This window comes from Columba livia, chromosome 2 (genome assembly GCF_036013475.1).
Source record: "Columba livia isolate bColLiv1 breed racing homer chromosome 2, bColLiv1.pat.W.v2, whole genome shotgun sequence".
Classification (NCBI taxonomy): Eukaryota; Metazoa; Chordata; class Aves; order Columbiformes; family Columbidae; genus Columba; species Columba livia.
The window spans coordinates 161,609,222-161,626,915 of NC_088603.1; the positions used below are offsets into that span (position 1 = coordinate 161,609,222).

General features: G+C 52.2%; 2 protein-coding genes across 3 annotated transcripts in view; both read right to left on the bottom strand.

Moving 5' to 3' along the window:
* Positions 1–169: 169 nt before the first annotated feature.
* Positions 170–819, bottom strand: LOC135578722 (feather keratin-like). The gene has a single exon (XM_065054637.1). The coding sequence runs from the start codon at positions 779–781 to the stop codon at positions 467–469; it is 315 nt and encodes a 104-aa protein (XP_064910709.1). The 5' UTR covers positions 782–819; the 3' UTR covers positions 170–466.
* Positions 820–6,995: 6,176 nt separating this feature from the next.
* LOC135578724 (feather keratin-like) overlaps positions 6,996–17,694 on the bottom strand; it is a 32,216-nt gene continuing 21,517 nt past the window's right edge. Inside the window, exons 1-2 of one of the 2 annotated variants that reach the window (XM_065054639.1) lie at positions 7,844–7,876; positions 6,996–7,630 (exon numbers count right to left, since the gene is read on the bottom strand). In XM_065054639.1, coding sequence (XP_064910711.1) covers positions 7,290–7,610 — 321 coding nt within the window. In that variant the 5' untranslated portion in view covers positions 7,611–7,630; positions 7,844–7,876 and the 3' untranslated portion in view covers positions 6,996–7,289. Of the gene's footprint in view, positions 7,631–7,843; positions 7,877–17,694 lie in introns of those variants that run through there. The other variant, XM_065054640.1, reaches the window with a different exon arrangement.

Sequence of the window (17,694 nt, forward strand, 5' to 3'; positions counted from 1 at the left end):
TGGAAGGCCACCAAATGCACATGGGTGATGTTCCTGAAGACTTACTTGCTAAGAGAAGTCTTGTGGCCATTTTCCACCCACCAGCATCCTGGCCCCTTGAGCCCTGCTTTGTTGCTCAGTCAGATTGGATGAACCATAGCAGAAGAAAGCAAGAGGAGTCATCTCAGGCTGGACTGCAAGAGAACTTTATTTGGGACCAAAAAGAGTGCAAAGGTTGGAGTACCAAGTGGAAAACAGCAAGTCTGAGGTACAAAGAAAGAGGTGGGAGAAGAGGAGAAGATATTTTGACAAGGAATGAAGGCAGCCCAGGCTGGCCCCTTCCTTGCTTCTGTGCTTGCTGCCCGGAGAAGAGGAGCAGTGGACAGCAGGTCCGTGTGCCTGAAAGGGCCTAGAGGTGTGTGTCCTCAATCCATGCCGTTGCTTCCAGGGTGTGTGTGGTTGGCGTCAGGGGTGTTGGCAAGGGCCCTTAGCAGATGTAGCGGCCCCTTCTGCCACCAAAGCAGCCCAGGCCTCCAAAGCCATAGCCATTGCCGTAGCCAAAGGCGCCGGAGTTGATGGCAACTCCCTGGGCACTGAGTTCGTTGCCCACGGCAGCAGATGAGGAGGATCCGACGGCGGTGCTCTGGGGGTGGGAGGTGAGGATGGGTCCTGGCAGGGTGACCACCACAGTGGAAGGCTGGATGAGGACGCGGGAGTCCTGGCACTGCAGGGAACAGGGCTCGTTGCAGCTGTTGGCCAGCGGGGTGGGTCCGCAGGGGCGGCAGGCGTCGTAGCAGGCCATGTGTGTGGTGTGGAGGAGCCCTGGAAGGGACGAGAGGCTGTTGAGCAAGCGCAGGGGTGTGGGGGTGCGAGGAGCGGTGTTGCAGGAGGGTGAGGGAGTGGGGAGGCTGGTGTGGGGCTGTGGGGAGCGTGGCGGTGGGGAGGCGTGAGGGCTGCTGAGGCTGGGGGCAGAGCGTGCTGGAAGAGAGGGGCCAGGCGGGGCAGGAGAAGGAGGGGAAGGGGGTTGAGGCTCACCTTGTTGAGCGCGGAGCGTGGAGAAGGCGTCAGGAGAAGTGTGTGAGGGAGAGAGGCGCTGGGCCGGCTTTTATGCTGGTCCCGAGGGGCGGGACAGCCTTTGAGCGTGGTGGCATTTTGCAGCCAGCAGCTGTTTGATGCCACAGGCTGGCCAGGAATTAGGAAGGTGTGTTTTCCTTTCCGCAATGCTCCAATTTCTTGTTTTTGTCTTCAGGACGTGTCCACTTGGCCCTTTCGGCAGCTTTGAAGTGTGAGCATTAGAGGCCGAAGTGTTGGCATTGATGGCGCATGTTCGGTGGGCAGAGTATGAGGCCAGAGCGTCGGAGAGGTGCGGTGTCATCAGTGAGCTCATCCCATGGCACTGGTGTGGTTTGCAGGTGCACTGTGAGCAGGGGGCCGGATTTCCTTGTAGCTCCGTCAGGCTGGTCTGGGCTTTGGAGCTGTGCCAGGCTTGAGGACCTGCCTCCTATATGGTGTTCGGTTTCTCTTTGCTAATATGTCTCTAAGCCTGTCTTTAGGCCTGGCTTCCTGATTGGGTTTACTTTGTGCATGCCTTGGTGCCCATCCTTCATTTCAGCTTGTAGCTGGGTGGATTCGTTATACTTCGCAAAGTTTTGGAGCAAGGGAGCTGCAGGGCTGGTTTCTGAGATGACTTTCCAGAACATTCTGTCACGTTCGAAAGAGAGTCTGCATGTGTGAAAATATGAAGCTGTGGGGAATAAGACCATCCTGACTAAACAGAGAACGTTAGCTGGATCTCGGGATAACAATGAGAGGTTATGACTTTGACAGGAAGGGGCAGATAACTCAGGAGGACTACAGGAATGTCATGATGTTGTGCATGGAGAAAATTAGAATTGCAGAAGTGCTACTACAACATAATCTGGGTACTGTTGCAAAATACAATAAAATGATTCTAGACATACATTATCAACAAAAGGAGGGCTGATGAGAATCTCCATCTTTTACTGGATGTGGGGGCTATCGCAGCGCAAAGGATGAGGAAAATGCTTTAATGCTTTCTTCGCCTCAGTCTTTCTAATAAGACCAGTTATTCTCTGGATACCAAACCTCTGATGTAGAAGACAGGGAGCAGAATGAAGCCCCCAGAATCCAAGGGGAAGTGGTTGGAAATCTCCTGCACCAGTTGGACACTCACAAATGTATGGGGCCTGATGGGATCCAGCCAAGGGTACTGAGAGAGCTGGCGGAGGCGCTCATCAAGCCACTTTACATCATTTATCTGCAGTCCTGGCTCACCAGGGAGGTCCTGCTTGGCTGGAGGTTGGAAAATGTGCTGCTTATGTAAGAAGGAGGGACATAAGGAGGATCTGAGGATCTGCAGACCTGTCAGTCTGACCTTGGTACCAGGGAAGGTCATGGAACAGATCATGTTGAGTGACATCACACTGCATGTACGGGACAAGCAGGCGTTCAGGCCCAGTCAGGATGGGGTGATGAAAGGCAGGTCCTGCTTGACCAACCTGGTCTCCTTCTCTGACAAGGTGACCCATTTAGTGGATGAGAGAATGGCTGTGCATGTTGTCTACCTGGACTTTATTAAAGCCTTTGACACTGATTCAACTGGAGAAAGTGGCTGCTCATGGCTTGGACAGGTGTGTCCTTCACTGGCAAAAAACCTGGCTGGATGGCTGGGCCCAAATAGCTGTGGTGACTGGAGTTAAATCCAGTTGGTGGCTGCTCACAAGTGGTGTTCCCCAGGGCTCAGTGCTGGGACCAGTTCTGTTTAATATCTGTCTCCATGGTCTGATGAGGGGTTCAAGTGGACCCTCGGTAAGCGTAGCCTGGAGAAAGGGAGGCAGAGGAGAGACTGTCTCGCTCTCTACAACTAACTGAAAGGAGGTTTTAGGGAGGTAGGTGTCAGTGTCTTCCCCAAGGAATAAGCATCAGGACAAGAGAAAATGGCCTCAAGCTGCACCAGGGGAGATTTACATTGGATATTAGGGAAATTTATTCACTGAAAGTGTTGTGAAGCACTGGAATGTACTGCCCAGGGTACTGGTGGAGTCATCATCCCTGGAGGTTTTTAAAAGATGTGTCGATGTGGTGCTTGGGGACATGGTTTAGTGGTGACCTTGCTGTTGCTTGGTTAACAGTTGTGTTTGATGATCTTAAAGGTCTTTTGTACCTGAAACAGTTCTTTGATTCCATTCAATGGCACCAGCCAGCTCCAACCAGACTGGTTGCTGGTGAAACCTGAGCCAATCAGCAAGGGTGGTAACACAAATGTGTGAACATCTTTAAGAAGGATAAATATGACTGCAAAATTGTAAGTAGAAGAGAGGGGGGGATATAGGTGATAGAAAAATCTCTATAGTCAGCAAAGTCAGTGAAGAAGGAGGTGCAGGATGTGCTCCTGGTGCTGGAGCAGAGATTCCCCTGCAGCCCGTTGTGAACCCCACGCTGGAGCAGATTGTCCCACTGCAGCCTCTGGAGATCTCCCTGTCCTTACAAAGACTCAGGAGCCTTTCCTCAGATTTTCTCCCCTCATGCAGTTGAGGAGGGGGAGTGATAGAGCAGCTTGGTGGGCACCTGCCATCCAGCCAAGGTCAAGCCAGCCCAGAGCCCCATCTTGCCAGCAGAGCAGGGTCACAGGCTTGTTCCTGCTCCTGGTCCTCAGTGCCCCAGGCTGTGCCTCAGGGACGCCACACTGAGGAGGACGATGACCTCACAAAGGGGCTTTCTGTGTGACCTTCGAGCACAGGGACGATTGCTTCGGGTCCCCTGCAGTGGTGCTCCATGGACCCTGCAGCAGAAAGGCTGGTGCCCATAGACACTCAGCATGGGTCTTTGTGGGGCCGGCAGAGAAGAGGGTATGCTGTCCTGGGGATCTCCCTCACCAAGGGATCATTTGTGAACCCCACAGCAAGGTGAGACTGTAGTCCGGGGACTTCTGCATAGGTGAAACGGGAACCATGCAGCCAGGTGGACAGTTCAACAAGGACCCACACTTGGGTCAGCTGAGGTTCCCACAGCAAGGGGGGGGTGACCCAGCATGTGTTGCCCCAGGGTCCTGACAGCAAGGGGACGCAGGATACAGGACTCCGTGGTTTTGTCCCGAACCTGATTGTGAGTGAAGATGGGGTCATGGGCACTGCCAGGTGGTTGGGCTGGGGACCACAGCAAGGGGGGGCCATGACAGGGACTCTACATGGGTGCCCTGACACCTGCAGCACAGGCAAGAAGTGCACGTTCTCTTGATGTATTTACTGATTAGAGTTTTTTGGGTGTGTTATTTAATCAGGAGAATTTCCCTGCATCTTACCCTTCCAAATACCCCCAACTACTCTTGTCCGAGGCATTTGGTTTGGTTTTTGGCAGCATTTGTACTCATTCATTCCCTCGTTCACCCTTCCAAGTCCCCTCAACTACTCTTGTCCGAGGCCTTGATTTGGTTTTTGACATCCCTTGTACTCATTCATTCCCTCGTTCACCCTCCTGCAGTTGTTTTGGGGCTGTCTGGTGAGGATTATCTTATTTATTGTACCAGAGGTGTTGATTTTGGGGTCCTGAAAGGTGAATTCTGGAACCTTCCAGGTGCTTCTGTAGCAGCTGTAACCAGCCCCTGATTGGCAGGTTGTTACCTGCTGCCTGAAGGTCAGTCTGTTACCTGCCCCCTGACTGGCTGGTCAGTGAGTGCTGAGGCAGTGCCTGGCTGTGGGGAGGGGAGGCTGCGACGGGGGGCTGAGGCTGGTGAGGTCTGGGAGAGCTGGTGAGGCCGGTGAGAGGCCCAGGGGAGCGGGACCGGCAGGCAGGGGAGGCAAAAGTGAGCATGGTATTAAAGGTATTGTCCAAATGACTCTGCCACACTGACAGGCTTGAGGTATCGATCACCTGTCTAGGAAGCCTGTTCCACTGTTTGATAACTGTCCCTGTAAATGAATGTTTCCTAATGTCAAGTTTAAACCTGCAGTGCTGCAGCTTTGATCCATTCCCATGTGTCCTGTCACTGGATCTGATGGAGAAGAGCTCAGCACCTCCCTCTCCATGTCCCCCTCCTCAGGAAACTGCAGAGAACAATGAGGTCACCCCTCAGCCTCCTTGTCGGGGATTGGCTCAAGGAGCACAGACATGAGTCCACCAAGCAACTGTACGAGCAGAGCCCATTTTAGTTGACATAAGTAGGCCTTAGTTAGCTTGTCTATTAGGCCGTGGGAAAGGGGGGAACGGAAAAGTACTAACTAAGGCAGGGTCAGGATATTTTTGAAGAGATAAGAGTCAGAAGAATGTGGGATGCGCATAGCTAGCTAAACCCAAGTAGGTGGAGTAAGTAAATGTGCTTAGCCTATTAGATAGAGACAAGTATGCATAATTATGGTATTTGGTATAAATGCACGCTATCTCGGGCAATAAAGTTGAAGTATGCTTTATCACTCATATTGGGTCGACCGCATTTCTTCTCCGTCCGCTCGGGTCTGGATCTCTGCTGGGACTTTTCTTCCCGCACCTCCTTCTGCCCAAACTACACAAACCAGATGTCTTCAGTTGCTCCTTTAGGACAAGCTTTCCAGCCTTTTCATCACCTTTGTTGCCCTCCTGTGGGTGCTTTCAAGTACCTTGACATTTGTCGTTAATTGTGTAACCCTGAACAGCTCACAGTTCTCCCCTATTGCAGATGGATCAAAAGCTTTACTAATATCCAGAAAAGCTATGTCCACCACTTTCCCTCCACCCGCTAGGCAGGTGACCTTATTGTAGAAGGACAGGAAGTCAGTGAAACAGGACTTTCCCTTAGTGAACCCATGTTGACTGTACCTGATGATTACATTGTCCTTAAATGCCTTTCAGCAGCGCTCAGTTGCATCTTCTCCACAATTTTCCAGGTCCTGTGGTCAGACTAACAGGTCTGCAGATTCCTGGCTCTTCACTCACGCCCTTCTTACAAACTGGAATAACGTTGGCTGGCTTGCAGTGAGTGAGAACATCTCTGGCCTCCCAAGACCTGCCTGAATTCAGAGGAGGTGAGTGTCTTGAGGGTTGTTCACCACATGAGCAGTGTTTGTTGGTGAGGAAGATGAGGTGGGGCAGGAAGGGTCTCTGTGTGTGTCTGTTGATGGTGCTGGAGCACTTGGCAGGCAAGAGGCAGGTTGGGCCAGTGCAGAGCTGGGTGGTGGGGGGTGATGAGTCAGGTGGACTCCTGTCTGGCCCCTAAAAGAGGGTGATGTGCATAAGTCCATGGGGAATGGTGGTTTAAACACACGATTCCTGAAGAAGCTTCCTAATTTCCTTGAAGTGGATGCAGAGGAATGTCATGGAGCTGAGCAAAAGGTGAGAGGCCAAGTCCTGTTCCTGGGGAGGACTCAGCACTGCTAATAGAAAAGGCTGGGGGCTATCTGGATAGAAAGCATCCTGGAACAGGAGGGCCTTGTGGCCTTGGTGGAGAACAAATGCACCTGGAGGTTGAAGGAGGTGACCGTTCCTCTGTGCTCAGCACTGGTGACGTCCCCTGTGGGGTCCTGTGTGCAGGTCTGAGCTCCCCAGAGGAAGAAGGGCATGGAGTGCAGGAGAAGTGCAAGTTCACGAAGATGTTAAAGGGTGTGGAAGATCTTCTGCCTGAGCAGAGGCTGAGAGAGCTGGGATGTTTTAGCCAGGAGGCAAAGAGCACATGGGGGATGTTATCAATGTGGAAATTTCAGAGGGGACGGAATGAAGTCTGTTTGCTGGGAGGGCTGGAGAGTCATGCTGGGGAAGAGAGTTATTGATGTGTGTGCTGACATGGGAAAGATCTTGTCCAAGATGTGCACAGGGAAGCGTCTCATGTGGAAGGCTCTGTTTGAGCCAGGGATGGGTTTGTGTCACGTCCTGGAAGACATTGGGCACCGGTGTTCTTGGTGGCATATTTCCTGGGAGAGGTCTTGTTTCCCTTTTGCACCCACCCCGATGGGCTACTGAGTCCTGTTTTTTCTTACGTGAAGTTGGACGAGCCGTGGGAGAAAAAGACAAAAGGCTGCATCTCAAGCTGGGATGAAGGAGAACTTTATTGAGGGAGAAAAGTGAAAATGCAGAAGTGCCAAGTGGAACAGCACAAGTCTGAGGTGCAAAGAAAGATGTGGGACTAGGGGAGAAGGACCATTCGCCACGTTGTCAGGCAGCCCACGCTGGCCCCTTCCCTACTTCCATGTTTGGTGCTGTGAGAGGAGGAGCCAAGGACAGCAGGTCCATGTGCCAGGAAGAGCATAGAGGTGCGTGTCCTCAATCCGTGCTGTGGCTTCCAGGGTGTTTGTGGCTGGCATCAGGGGTGGTGGCAAGAGCCCTTAGCAGATGTATCCACCCCTTCTACCATTGAAGCAGCCCAGGCCTCCGAAGCCACCCAGGCCTCCGAAGCCGTAGCCAAAGCTGCCGGAATTGACAGCAACTCCCTGAGCGCCGAGTTCGTTGCCCACGGCAGCCGATGCGGAGGATCCGACGGCGGTGCTCTGGGGGTGGGAGGTGAGGATGGGTCCTGGCAGGGTGACCACCACGGCGGGAGGCTGGATGACGACGCGGGAGTCCTGGCACTGCAGGGAACAGGGCTCGTTGCAGCTGTTGGCCAGCGGGGTGGGTCCGCAGGGGCGGCAGGCGTCGTAGCAGGCCATGTGTGTGGTGTGGAGGGGCCCTGGAAGGGACGAGAGGCTGTTGAGCAAGCGCAGGGGCGTGGGGGTGCGAGGAGCGGTGTTGCAGGAGGGCGAGGGAGTGGGGAGGCTGGTGTGGGGCTGTGGGGAGCGTGGCGGTGGGGAGGCATGAGGGCTGCTGAGGCTGGGGGCAGAGCGTGCTGGAAGAGAGGGGCCAGGCGGGGCAGGAGAAGGAGGGGAAGGGGGTTGAGGCTCACCTTGTTGAGCACGGAGGGAGGAGAAGGCGTCAGGAGAAGTGTGTAAGGGAGAGAGGTGCTGGGCCGGCTTTTATGCTGGTCCCCGAGGGGCGGGACAGCCTTTGCGCATGGCGGCATTCTGTAGCCAGCAGCTGTTTGATGCCACAGGCTGGCCAGGAATAAGGAGGGTGTGTTTTCCTTCATGCAACATTCCAGTTTCTTGTTTTTGTCTTGAGGACGTGTCCGCTTGGCCCTGGTGGCATCTTTGAACTGCGAGCATTAGAGGGCAATGACTTGGTGTTGATGGCGCGTGTCCGGGCAGGCTGAGGACGCTGCCAAAGCGTAGGAGAGGTTGGGTGTCGTCAGTGAGGTCATCCCAAGGCACTCTGTGGTTCGCGGTTGCGTTACAAAGATGGGGCACCATTTCCTCTCGTTTCTGGCAGGCTGGTGTGAGTTTGGATCTGTGCTGGGTGTTAGTGCCTGTGCCTTCTATGGTGTTTGCTTGGCTTCTGCATTGCTGTACTCTTGCTAAGCTCGTGTTTAGGCCTGACTTTTCCTCTTGAGTGTTCTCTATGGGTGTTTTAGTGCTTTTTTGCATGTAAACTTGTAGCTGCATATACTTAGTTTACACGGAAAGATTTGGGTAGTGAGGGAGCTACACTGGTTGCTTCTCTGAGAAGTTTCCAGAAGCTTCCATCTTGTTCAGTGTCGAGGGTTAAGATTGCGGGGTGACAATAAAACCCTGGCAGATGTATTGTTAACCCCCTCTTCCCCCCCCACTTCCCCCTTTTTGCCCCTCCCTCTCCCCCCTTTCCACTAAGGAGAGGCAATTGGGAGGAAAAGAAGGACAGAGAGAAGAGAGCTGGAAAAAATTAAAGATGTTTTACTAATGCTACTAATAAGAATAGAGAAAATAATACAAAATATGCAAAACCAATCTTGAAAGTCTCAGCAACTGCAGAGCCGGCACCTGAAGTCCTGGATTAGACTCTGCAGCCAATCAGAGCTGGATTCAGTCTGTCACTAGGCCTCAGTTTGCAGGGACGACTAGCAAGGTCCCCTCCTCATGTCGGCCATAAGGAAAAAAAAGGGATGAGATCCTCGTGATCTCGCACTTTTATATGAAGTATTAACGTGAATGGAATGTTATACACAGTTGGTCAGTTTCTTGGTCACTTGTTTCTCGTCGCCCCTCTCGCGAGATGTCCATCCGTGCTTATCAATAAGTTTGCATTCCATTGCTAGGTTTACCAAAACATGTGTCTGGTTCTCCAGGAAAATGCAGTTAATTTGAAGGCTTTAGCTGACAGGCAAATTCACTAAAAGAGAAACTTGTTTTTAGCAAAACCAGGACATTCAGTAGTGCCAGTGCCACCTGGTTTGCGTAGGGACTTTTTGCTGGCCATTTCAGAGCTAATCAGCCATGGTGGTGTTACCCCTATGAGAATTTATTTAAGAAGAGGAAGTAAGACTGACTGTATAACTTGAAGAAAGAAATGGGAACATATGAATGTAGAGACTCCAAGGTCAGAGAAGAAAGAGAGGCAGGAGGTGCCCCAGGCACCAGAGCAGAGATTCCCCTGCCTGCTGTGATAAATATCTTTGCACATCACAGGTTGATCCCCTTCAGGCTGTGGAGAACCTGATGCTGGAAAAGTTAGATGTGTCTTTTTTGCCCGTGACAGTAATTGCTGAGTGACCTCCTTGTCCTTGAGTCAGGAGCCCTATCTCATATTTTCTTTTTGCATCCAATTGAGGAGAGGGAGTGATAGAGCAGCTTGGTGGGCACCTGCCATCCAGCCAAAGTCAACCCAGCCCAGAGCCGCATCATGCCAGCAGAGCAGGGTCACAGGCTTGTTCCTGCTCCTGGTCCTCAGGGCCCCAGGGAGCCTACATTGAGGGGGACAATGACCTCACAAAGGAGCTTTCTGTGAGATCTCAGAGCACAGGGACGGTTGCTTGGTGTCCCTTGGACTGGTGCTCCATGGACCCTGCAGCAGGGAGGCTGGTGGTCCAGAGACTCCCTGCATGCGTCACTGTGGGTCTCTGCAGTGAAGAGTGGATGGTGTCCTGGGGATCTCCCTCGCCAAGGGATCAGTTGAAGACCCCACAGCAAGGTGAGACCATGCTCTTGTATCTTGTGCTTAGAAGGTGCATTGTACAGAAGGGGCCCCAAGTATTCACAGCCCTGAAAGGCTGGTCTGGTCTTTGGAGCTGTGCCAGGCATGACAGCTGCTGCCTCTATCACATTCACTGACTGCCCGCCTTGCTGCCATCTTACTAAGCCCGTCTTTAGCTCTGGCCTTTCCCCTGGACTGTGCCTTGTGGGTGTCTTGTTACCTTCTTGTTTGTGAACTTGTAGCTGGGTGTTATTGGGTTTTCATGGCAAGGTTTTGGTACGATAAGAGCTTCAGGTTTGTCTTCTGTGAGAAGGTACCAGAAGATTCCGCCATCTGTGGCGGGACAGTCCCCATTTGCCGAAAAATGAACCATTGGGGAAGAAGACTGGCCTGGCCTTAGCAGGGAGGTTTGGCTGGAATTCATAAAAAAAAGAGAGTTTGTGCCGTTTGCAACCAAACACCAGTGACTCAGCCGGAACACAAGAATGTTGAGAGGTTAAGCAGGGGGAAAACTAGAAGCAGCAAAGCCCAACTAGAACTTCATCTGGCTACTGCTGTACAAAGTAATAAAAAACATTTCTATACATCCATTGGCAAGAGAAGGAGAGCTAAGGGGAATCTCCAAGGTTTACTGGCGGCAGTTGTCTGCACAGATAAAGTGGATGAGGAAAAAGCCTAAATGCCTTCTTTACCTCAGTCTTTCATCATAAGACTAGTTGTTCTCTGGGTGCCCAGGTACCTGAGCTGCAAGACAGGGATGGGGAGTGGCAGAAAGCCCCCAGAATCCAATGGGAAATGGCTGGTGACCTGCTACACCAGTTAGACATATACAAGATACTGGGGCCAGATGGGTTCTAGCCAGGAGCTGTGAGCGAGCTCTGGACGTGCTCCCTAAACCACTTCCCATCTTTTCTCAGCACTCCTGGCTCACCAGGGAAGTCTCAGTTGACTGTAGGTTGGCGAATGTGATGCTTATCTACAAGAAAGACTGGAACGAGGATCTAGGAAACTACAGCTCTGTCAGTTTGACCTTGGTGCAATGGAAGGTCATGGAGCAGATCATGCTGAGTACCATCACCTTCCATGTACAGGACAAGCAAGCAGGTGATCAGGTCCTGTCAGTATGTGTTTATGAAAGGCAGGTCCTGCCTGACTAACCTGATCTCCTTCTGTGACAAGGGGACCCGCTTAGTGGATGATGGAATGGCTGTGGATTTTGTCTACCAAGAATTTAGTAAGGCCTTTGACACTATTTCCTCCAAAGAAAGTGGCTGCTCATGGCTTGCACGATCATCCTCTCCTCAGGCTAAACCACTGGCTGGATGGCTGAGCCTGAAGAGTTGTGGAGAGTGGACTTAAAGCCAGTCGGCAGCTGGTCACAAGGGGTGTTCACCAGGGCTACCTACTTGGGGCATTTCTGTTGAATATCTTTCTCAATGATCTGGATGAGGGGATCTATCGGGTGTGCCCTTTTTTGCATACTCCACTAAGTGAGGTGGGAGTGTTGATCTGCTGGAGGGTAGGAAGGCTCTACAGAGGCCCCTGGACAGGCTGGATGAATGGGTCGAGACCAATTGCATGAGATTCAACAAGGCCAAGTTCCGGGCCCTGCACTTGGGTCACCACAACCCCATGAACGCTAGAGGCTTGGGAAAGAGTGGCTGGAAAGCTGCCTGGCTGTGGTTTGTGGATGCGTTGGGAAGCGGGGACCCTTTTCCTCGCTGCCCTGGCAGCCTGGTCGTGGCTTTGCAGTGTTCTCAGGAATGAGGGCTCCTGGTTGTACCGTAGTCACTCCCTCCTGCCTGTCAGCTTGCTATGCCTGTCTTTAGGCCTGGCCTTTCATGTTGGGTGTGCTCTGTGGGTGTGTTGGTGAACCTGTGTCTTGGAACATTGTAGCTTACTGTGGTGGGTTTCCATGGCAAGGTTTCAGCTCCCAAGGGACTACGTGCTTGGCTTCTGTGAGGTTCCAGAAGCTTCCTGCGTATTAGATAGAGAGTGTCCATGTGCCAAAAGATGCGCCAGCGGGGAGTATGATGGGCTGGGCTGTACAGAGAACATTAGCTGAGAATCAGGAAATAAAAGATACTTTATGATACTTGAAAGAAAGGGCAGGCCGCTCAGGAGGACCAAAAGGATGTTGTGAGGATATTTATCGAGAAAACTGTAAATGCCGAAGCCCATCTGGAATTTAGTCGCTTTAGTGACGTAAAAGACAATAGATACAGTTGGTTCACAGAAATTAGAATCAAAAAGCAGGCTAAACAAAATCTCCTTTCTTTAGTGGAAGTAGAGGGAAACAGTATGACAAAGGATGAGTAAAATGTCTTAGTGCCTTTTTTGCCTCAGACATTAATTGTAAAAGGAGTAGTTTTCCAGTTACGCAGCTCCGTGGGATGGAAGACAGGGATGGGGAGGCGAACGAAGCCCCAGGAATCTAAGGGAAATGGTTGGTGAACTGCCTCACCAGTTAGACCCACACAAGTCTATGGGACCTGATGGGATCCACCCAAGTGTACAGAGGGAGCTGATGGAGGTGGTCACCAAGCCACTTTCCGTCATTTATCAGCAGTTCTGACTCACCAGGGAGGTCCCCATTGACGGGACATTGGCAAATGTGAGACTTATATAGAAGAAGGGCCGTTACACCGTTTCTCCTGGAGAAAGAGTCTTCTCATGGCTTATACAGGTCTACTCTTCACTGGCTAAAACACTGGCTGGATGGGTGAACCCAAAGAGTTGTGATGACTGGAGTTAAATGCAGTTGGGGCCGCTTACAAGAGGGGTTCCCCAGGGCTCAGTACTGGGGCCAGTTCTGTTTAATATCTTTGTCCATGATCTGGACAAGGGGATGGAGTGCACTCTCAGTACGTTTGCAGATGACATCAAGTTGGGCAGGAAGGTTGATCTGCTGGGCAGTAAGAATATTCTAGAGAAGGATCTGGGCAGGCTGGATCAATGATAAGATGGTAATTGTCTGAGGTTCAACAAGGCCAAGTGTTGGGTTCTGCACTTGTGTCACCACCACCCCAAGGAACACTAGAGGCTTGGTGGAAGACAGTTTGTAAAGCTGCCTGTTGGAAAAGGACCTGGTCTACTGGTGACCAGCTGGCAGAACATGAGCCAGCGTGTGGCCGGGAAGGCCAACAGCATTCTGGCCTGTTTCATCACCAGTGTGGCCAGCAGGAGCAGGGCAGTGAGCATCCCCCTGTATTTGGTGCTGGTGAGGCTGCACCTAGAATCTGGCGTTCACTTTTGAGCCCGTCATGACAAGAAAGACCTTTGAGGAGCTGGAGGGGGTTCAGAGGAGGGCAACGAATCTGGTGAAGAATCTGGAGCACAAGTGGGATGGGGAGAAGCTGAGGGATCTGGGGGTGTTTTGCCAGGAGAACAGGAGGCTGAAGAGAGATCTTCTTTCTCTGTGCAACTGCCTGAAAGGATGGTGTAGAGAGGAGGATGTTGTACTCTTCTCTCACGTAGCAAAAACTAAGAGGTGAAGAAGCTGTGCTGTTTCCTTGGAGGAGAAGGCAATGATTTTTCAGTGAGAGGGTGGTCAAACAGTGGAACTAGTTGCATAGTCAGATAATGAAACCTCCATCTTTGGGCATACTCAGCACCTCATTGGACGTTGCATGGACATCCCCATCGAGCTGACCATGCTTGAGCAGGTTGGTATGAAGGAGATGATCTCCAGAGGTTCCTTGTGCACTCGATGATTCTGTTTGCTGTGATGGGCAGCGAGTGGTGCTGAGGAAGTGATTTGGACAAGTAGCTGCTGCCACGGGGAGCGTGGGTGAGAGGCCAGGGTAGAAGTGCATGACACTTTCCAAGCCTTTTTCTTGAGTAAGTGAAGGGCTTGTATGACAGCCTGGAAGGCCACCAAATGCACATGGGTGATGTTCCTGAAGACTTACTTGCTAAGAGAAGTCTTGTGGCCATTTTCCACCCACCACCATCATGGCCCCTTGAGCCCTGTTTTGTTGCTCAGTCAGATTGGATGAACCATAGCAGAAGAAAGCAAGAGGATGCATCTCAGGCTGGAGTGCAAGAGAACTTTATTTGGGACCAAAAAGAGTGCAAAGGTTGGAGTACCAAGTGGAAAACAGCAAGTCTGAGGTACAAAGAAAGAGGTGGGAGAAGGGGCCCTGGAAGGGACGAGAAGCTGTTGAGCAAGCGCAGGTGTGTGGGGGTGCGAGGAGCGGTGTATCAGGAGGGCGAGGGAGTGGGGAGGCTGGTGTGGGGCTGTGGGGAGCGTGGCGGTGGGGAGGCGTGAGGGCTGCTGAGGCTGGGGGCAGAGCATGCTGGAAGAGAGGGGCCAGGTGGGGCAGGAGAAGGAGGGGAAGGGGGTTGAGGCTCACCTTGTTGAGCGCGGAGGGAGGAGAAGGCGTCAGGAGAAGTGTGTGAGGGAGAGAGGCGCTGAGCCGGCTTTTATGCTGGTCCCGAGGGGCGGGACAGCATTTGAGCGTGGTGGCATTTTGCAGCCAGCAGCTGTTTGATGCCATAGGCTGGCCAGGAATGAGGAAGGTGTGTTTTCCTTTCTGCAATGCTCCAATTTCTTGTTTTTGTCTTCAGGACGTGTCCACTTGGCCCTTTCGGCAACTTTGAAGTGTGAGCATTAGAGGCCGAAGTGTTGGCATTGATGGCGCATGTTCGGTGGGCAGAGTATGAGGCCAGAGCGTAGGAGAGGTGCGGTGTCATCAGTGAGCTCATCCCATGGCACTGGTGTGGTTTGCAGGTGCATTGTGAGCAGGGGGCCGGATTTCCTTGTAGCTCCGTCAGGCTGGTTTGGGCTTTGGAGCTGTGCCAGGCTTGAGGACCTGCCTCCTATATGGTGTTTGGTTTCTCTTTGCTAATATGTCTCTAAGCCTGTCTTTAGGCCTGGCTTCCTGATTGGGTTTACTTTGTGCACGCCTTGGTGCCCTTCCTTCATTTCAGCTTGTAGCTGGGTGGATTCGTTATACGTTGCAAAGTTTTGGAGCAAGGGAGCTGCAGGGCTGGTTTCTGAGATGACTTTCCAGAACATTCTGTCACGTTCGAAAGAGAGTCTGCATGTGTGAAAATATGAAGCTGTGGGGAATAAGACCATCCTGACTAAACAGAGAACGTTAGCTGGATCTCGGGATAACAATGAGAGGTTATGACTTTGACAGGAAGGGGCAGATAACTCAGGAGGACTACAGGGATGTCATGATGTTGTGCAGGGAGAAAATTAGAATTGCAGAAGTGCTACTACAACATAATCTGGGTACTGTTGCAAAATACAATAAAATGATTCTAGACATACATTATCAACAAAAGGAGGGCTAATGAGAATCTCCATCTTTTACTGGATGTGGGGGCAATCGCAGCGCAAAGGATGAGGAAAATGCTTTAATGCTTTCTTCGCCTCAGTCTTTCTAATAAGACCAATTATTCTCTGGATACCAAGCCTCTGATGTAGAAGACAGGGAGCAGAACGAAGCCCCCAGAATCCAAGGGGAAGTGGTTGGAAATCTCCTGCACCAGTTGGACACTCACAAATGTATGGGGCCTGATGGGATCCAGCCAAGGGTACTGAGAGAGCTGGCGGAGGCGCTCATCAAGCCACTTTACATCATTTATCTGCAGTCCTGGCTCACCAGGGAGGTCCTGCTTGGCTGGAGGTTGGAAAATGTGCTGCTTATGTAAGAAGCAGGGACATAAGGAGGATCTGAGGATCTGCAGACCTGTCAGTCTGACCTTGGTACCAGGGAAGGTCATGGAACAGATCATATTGAGTGACATCACACTGCATGTACGGGACAACCAGGCGATCAGGCCCAGTCAGGATGGGGTGATGAAAGGCAGGTCCTGCTTGAGCAACCTGATCTCCTTCTCTGACAAGGTGACCCACTTAGTGGATGAGGGAATGGCTGTGCATGTTGTCTACCTGGACTTTATTAAAGCCTTTGACACTGATTCAACTGGAGAAAGTGGCTGCTCATGGCTTGGACAGGTGTATCCTTCACTGGCAAAAAACCTGGCTGGATGACTGGGCCCAAATAGCTGTGGTGACTGGAGTTAAATCCAGTTGGTGGCTGCTCACAAGTGGTGTTCCCCAGCGCTCAGTGCTGGGGCCAGTTCTGTTTAATATCTGTCTCCATGGTCTGATGAGGGGATCGAGTGGACCCTCGGTAAGCGTAGCCTGGAGAAAGGGAGGCAGAGGGGAGACCATCTCGCTCTCTACAACTACCTGAAAGGAGGTTGTAGTGAGGTAGGTGTCAGTGTCTTCCCCAAGGAATAAGCATCAGGACAAGAGAAAATGGCCTCAAGCTGCACCAGGGGAGATTTACATTGGATATTAGGGAAATTTATTCACCGAAAGTGTTGTGAAGCACTGGAATGGACTGCCCAGGGTAGTGGTGGAGTCATCATCCCTGGAGGTTTTTAAAAGATGTGTAGATGTGGTGCTTGGGGACATGGTTTAGTGGTGACCTTGCTGTTGCTTGGTTAACAGTTGTGTTTGATGATGTTAAAGGTCTTTTGTACCTGAAACAGTTCTTTGATTCCATTCAATGGCACCAGCCAGCTCCAACCAGACTGGTTGCTGGTGAAACCTGAGCCAATCAGCAAGGGTGGTAACACAAATGTGTGAACATCTTTAAGAAGGATAAATATGACTGCAAAATTGTAAGTAGAAGAGAGGGGGGGATATAGGTGATAGAAAAATCTCTATAGTCAGCAAAGTCAGTGAAGAAGGAGGTGCAGGACGTGCTCCTGGTGCTGGAGCAGAGATTCCCCTGCAGCCCGTTGTGAACCCCACGCTGGAGCAGATTGTCCCACTGCAGCCTCTGGAGATCTCCCTGTCCTTACAAAGACTCAGGAGCCTTTCCTCAGATTTTCTCCCCTCATGCAGTTGAGGAGGGGGAGTGATAGAGCAGCTTGGTGGGCACCTGCCATCCAGCCAAGGTCAAGCCAGCCCAGAGCCCCATCTTGCCAGCAGAGCAGGGTCACAGGCTTGTTCCTGCTCCTGGTCCTCAGTGCCCCAGGCTGTGCCTCAGGGACCCCACACTGAGGGGGACGGTGACCTCACAAATGGGCTTTCTGTGTGACCTTCGAGCACAGGGACTGTTGCTTGGGGTGCCCTGCAGTGGTGCTCCATGGACCCTGCAGCAGAAAGGCTGGTGGTCCATAGACACTCAGCATGGGTCTTTGTGGGGCCGGCAGAGAAGAGGGTATGCTGGCCTGGGGATCTCCCTCACCAAGGGATCATTTGTGAACCCCACAGCAAGGTGAGACTGTAGTCCGGGGACTTCTGCATAGGTGAAACGGGAACCATGCAGCCAGGTGGACAGTTCAACAAGGACCCACACTTGGGTCAGCTGAGGATCCCACAGCAAGGGGGTGGTAACCCAGCATGTGTTGCCCCGGGGTCCTGGCAGCAAGGTGACACAGGATACAGGACTCTGTGTTTTTGTCCCGAACCTGATTGTGAGTGAAGATGGGGTCATGGGCACTGCCAGGTGGTTGGGCTGGGGACCACAGCAAGGGGGGGCCATGACAGGGACTCTACAAGGGTGCCATGACACCTGCAGTGCCTGGCTGTGGGGAGGGGAGGCTGCGACTGGGGGCTGAGGCTGGTGAGGTCTGGGAGAGCTGGTGAGGCCGGTGAGAGGCCCAGGGGAGCGGGACCGGCAGGCAGGGGAGGCTGGTGAGTGACGGCTTTGGGGGTGAATGTGGGGTGAGCGCCGAGGGGTGAGGCCATTTCTGTGTGCAGTGTTTGTGGGGCCAGAGTGG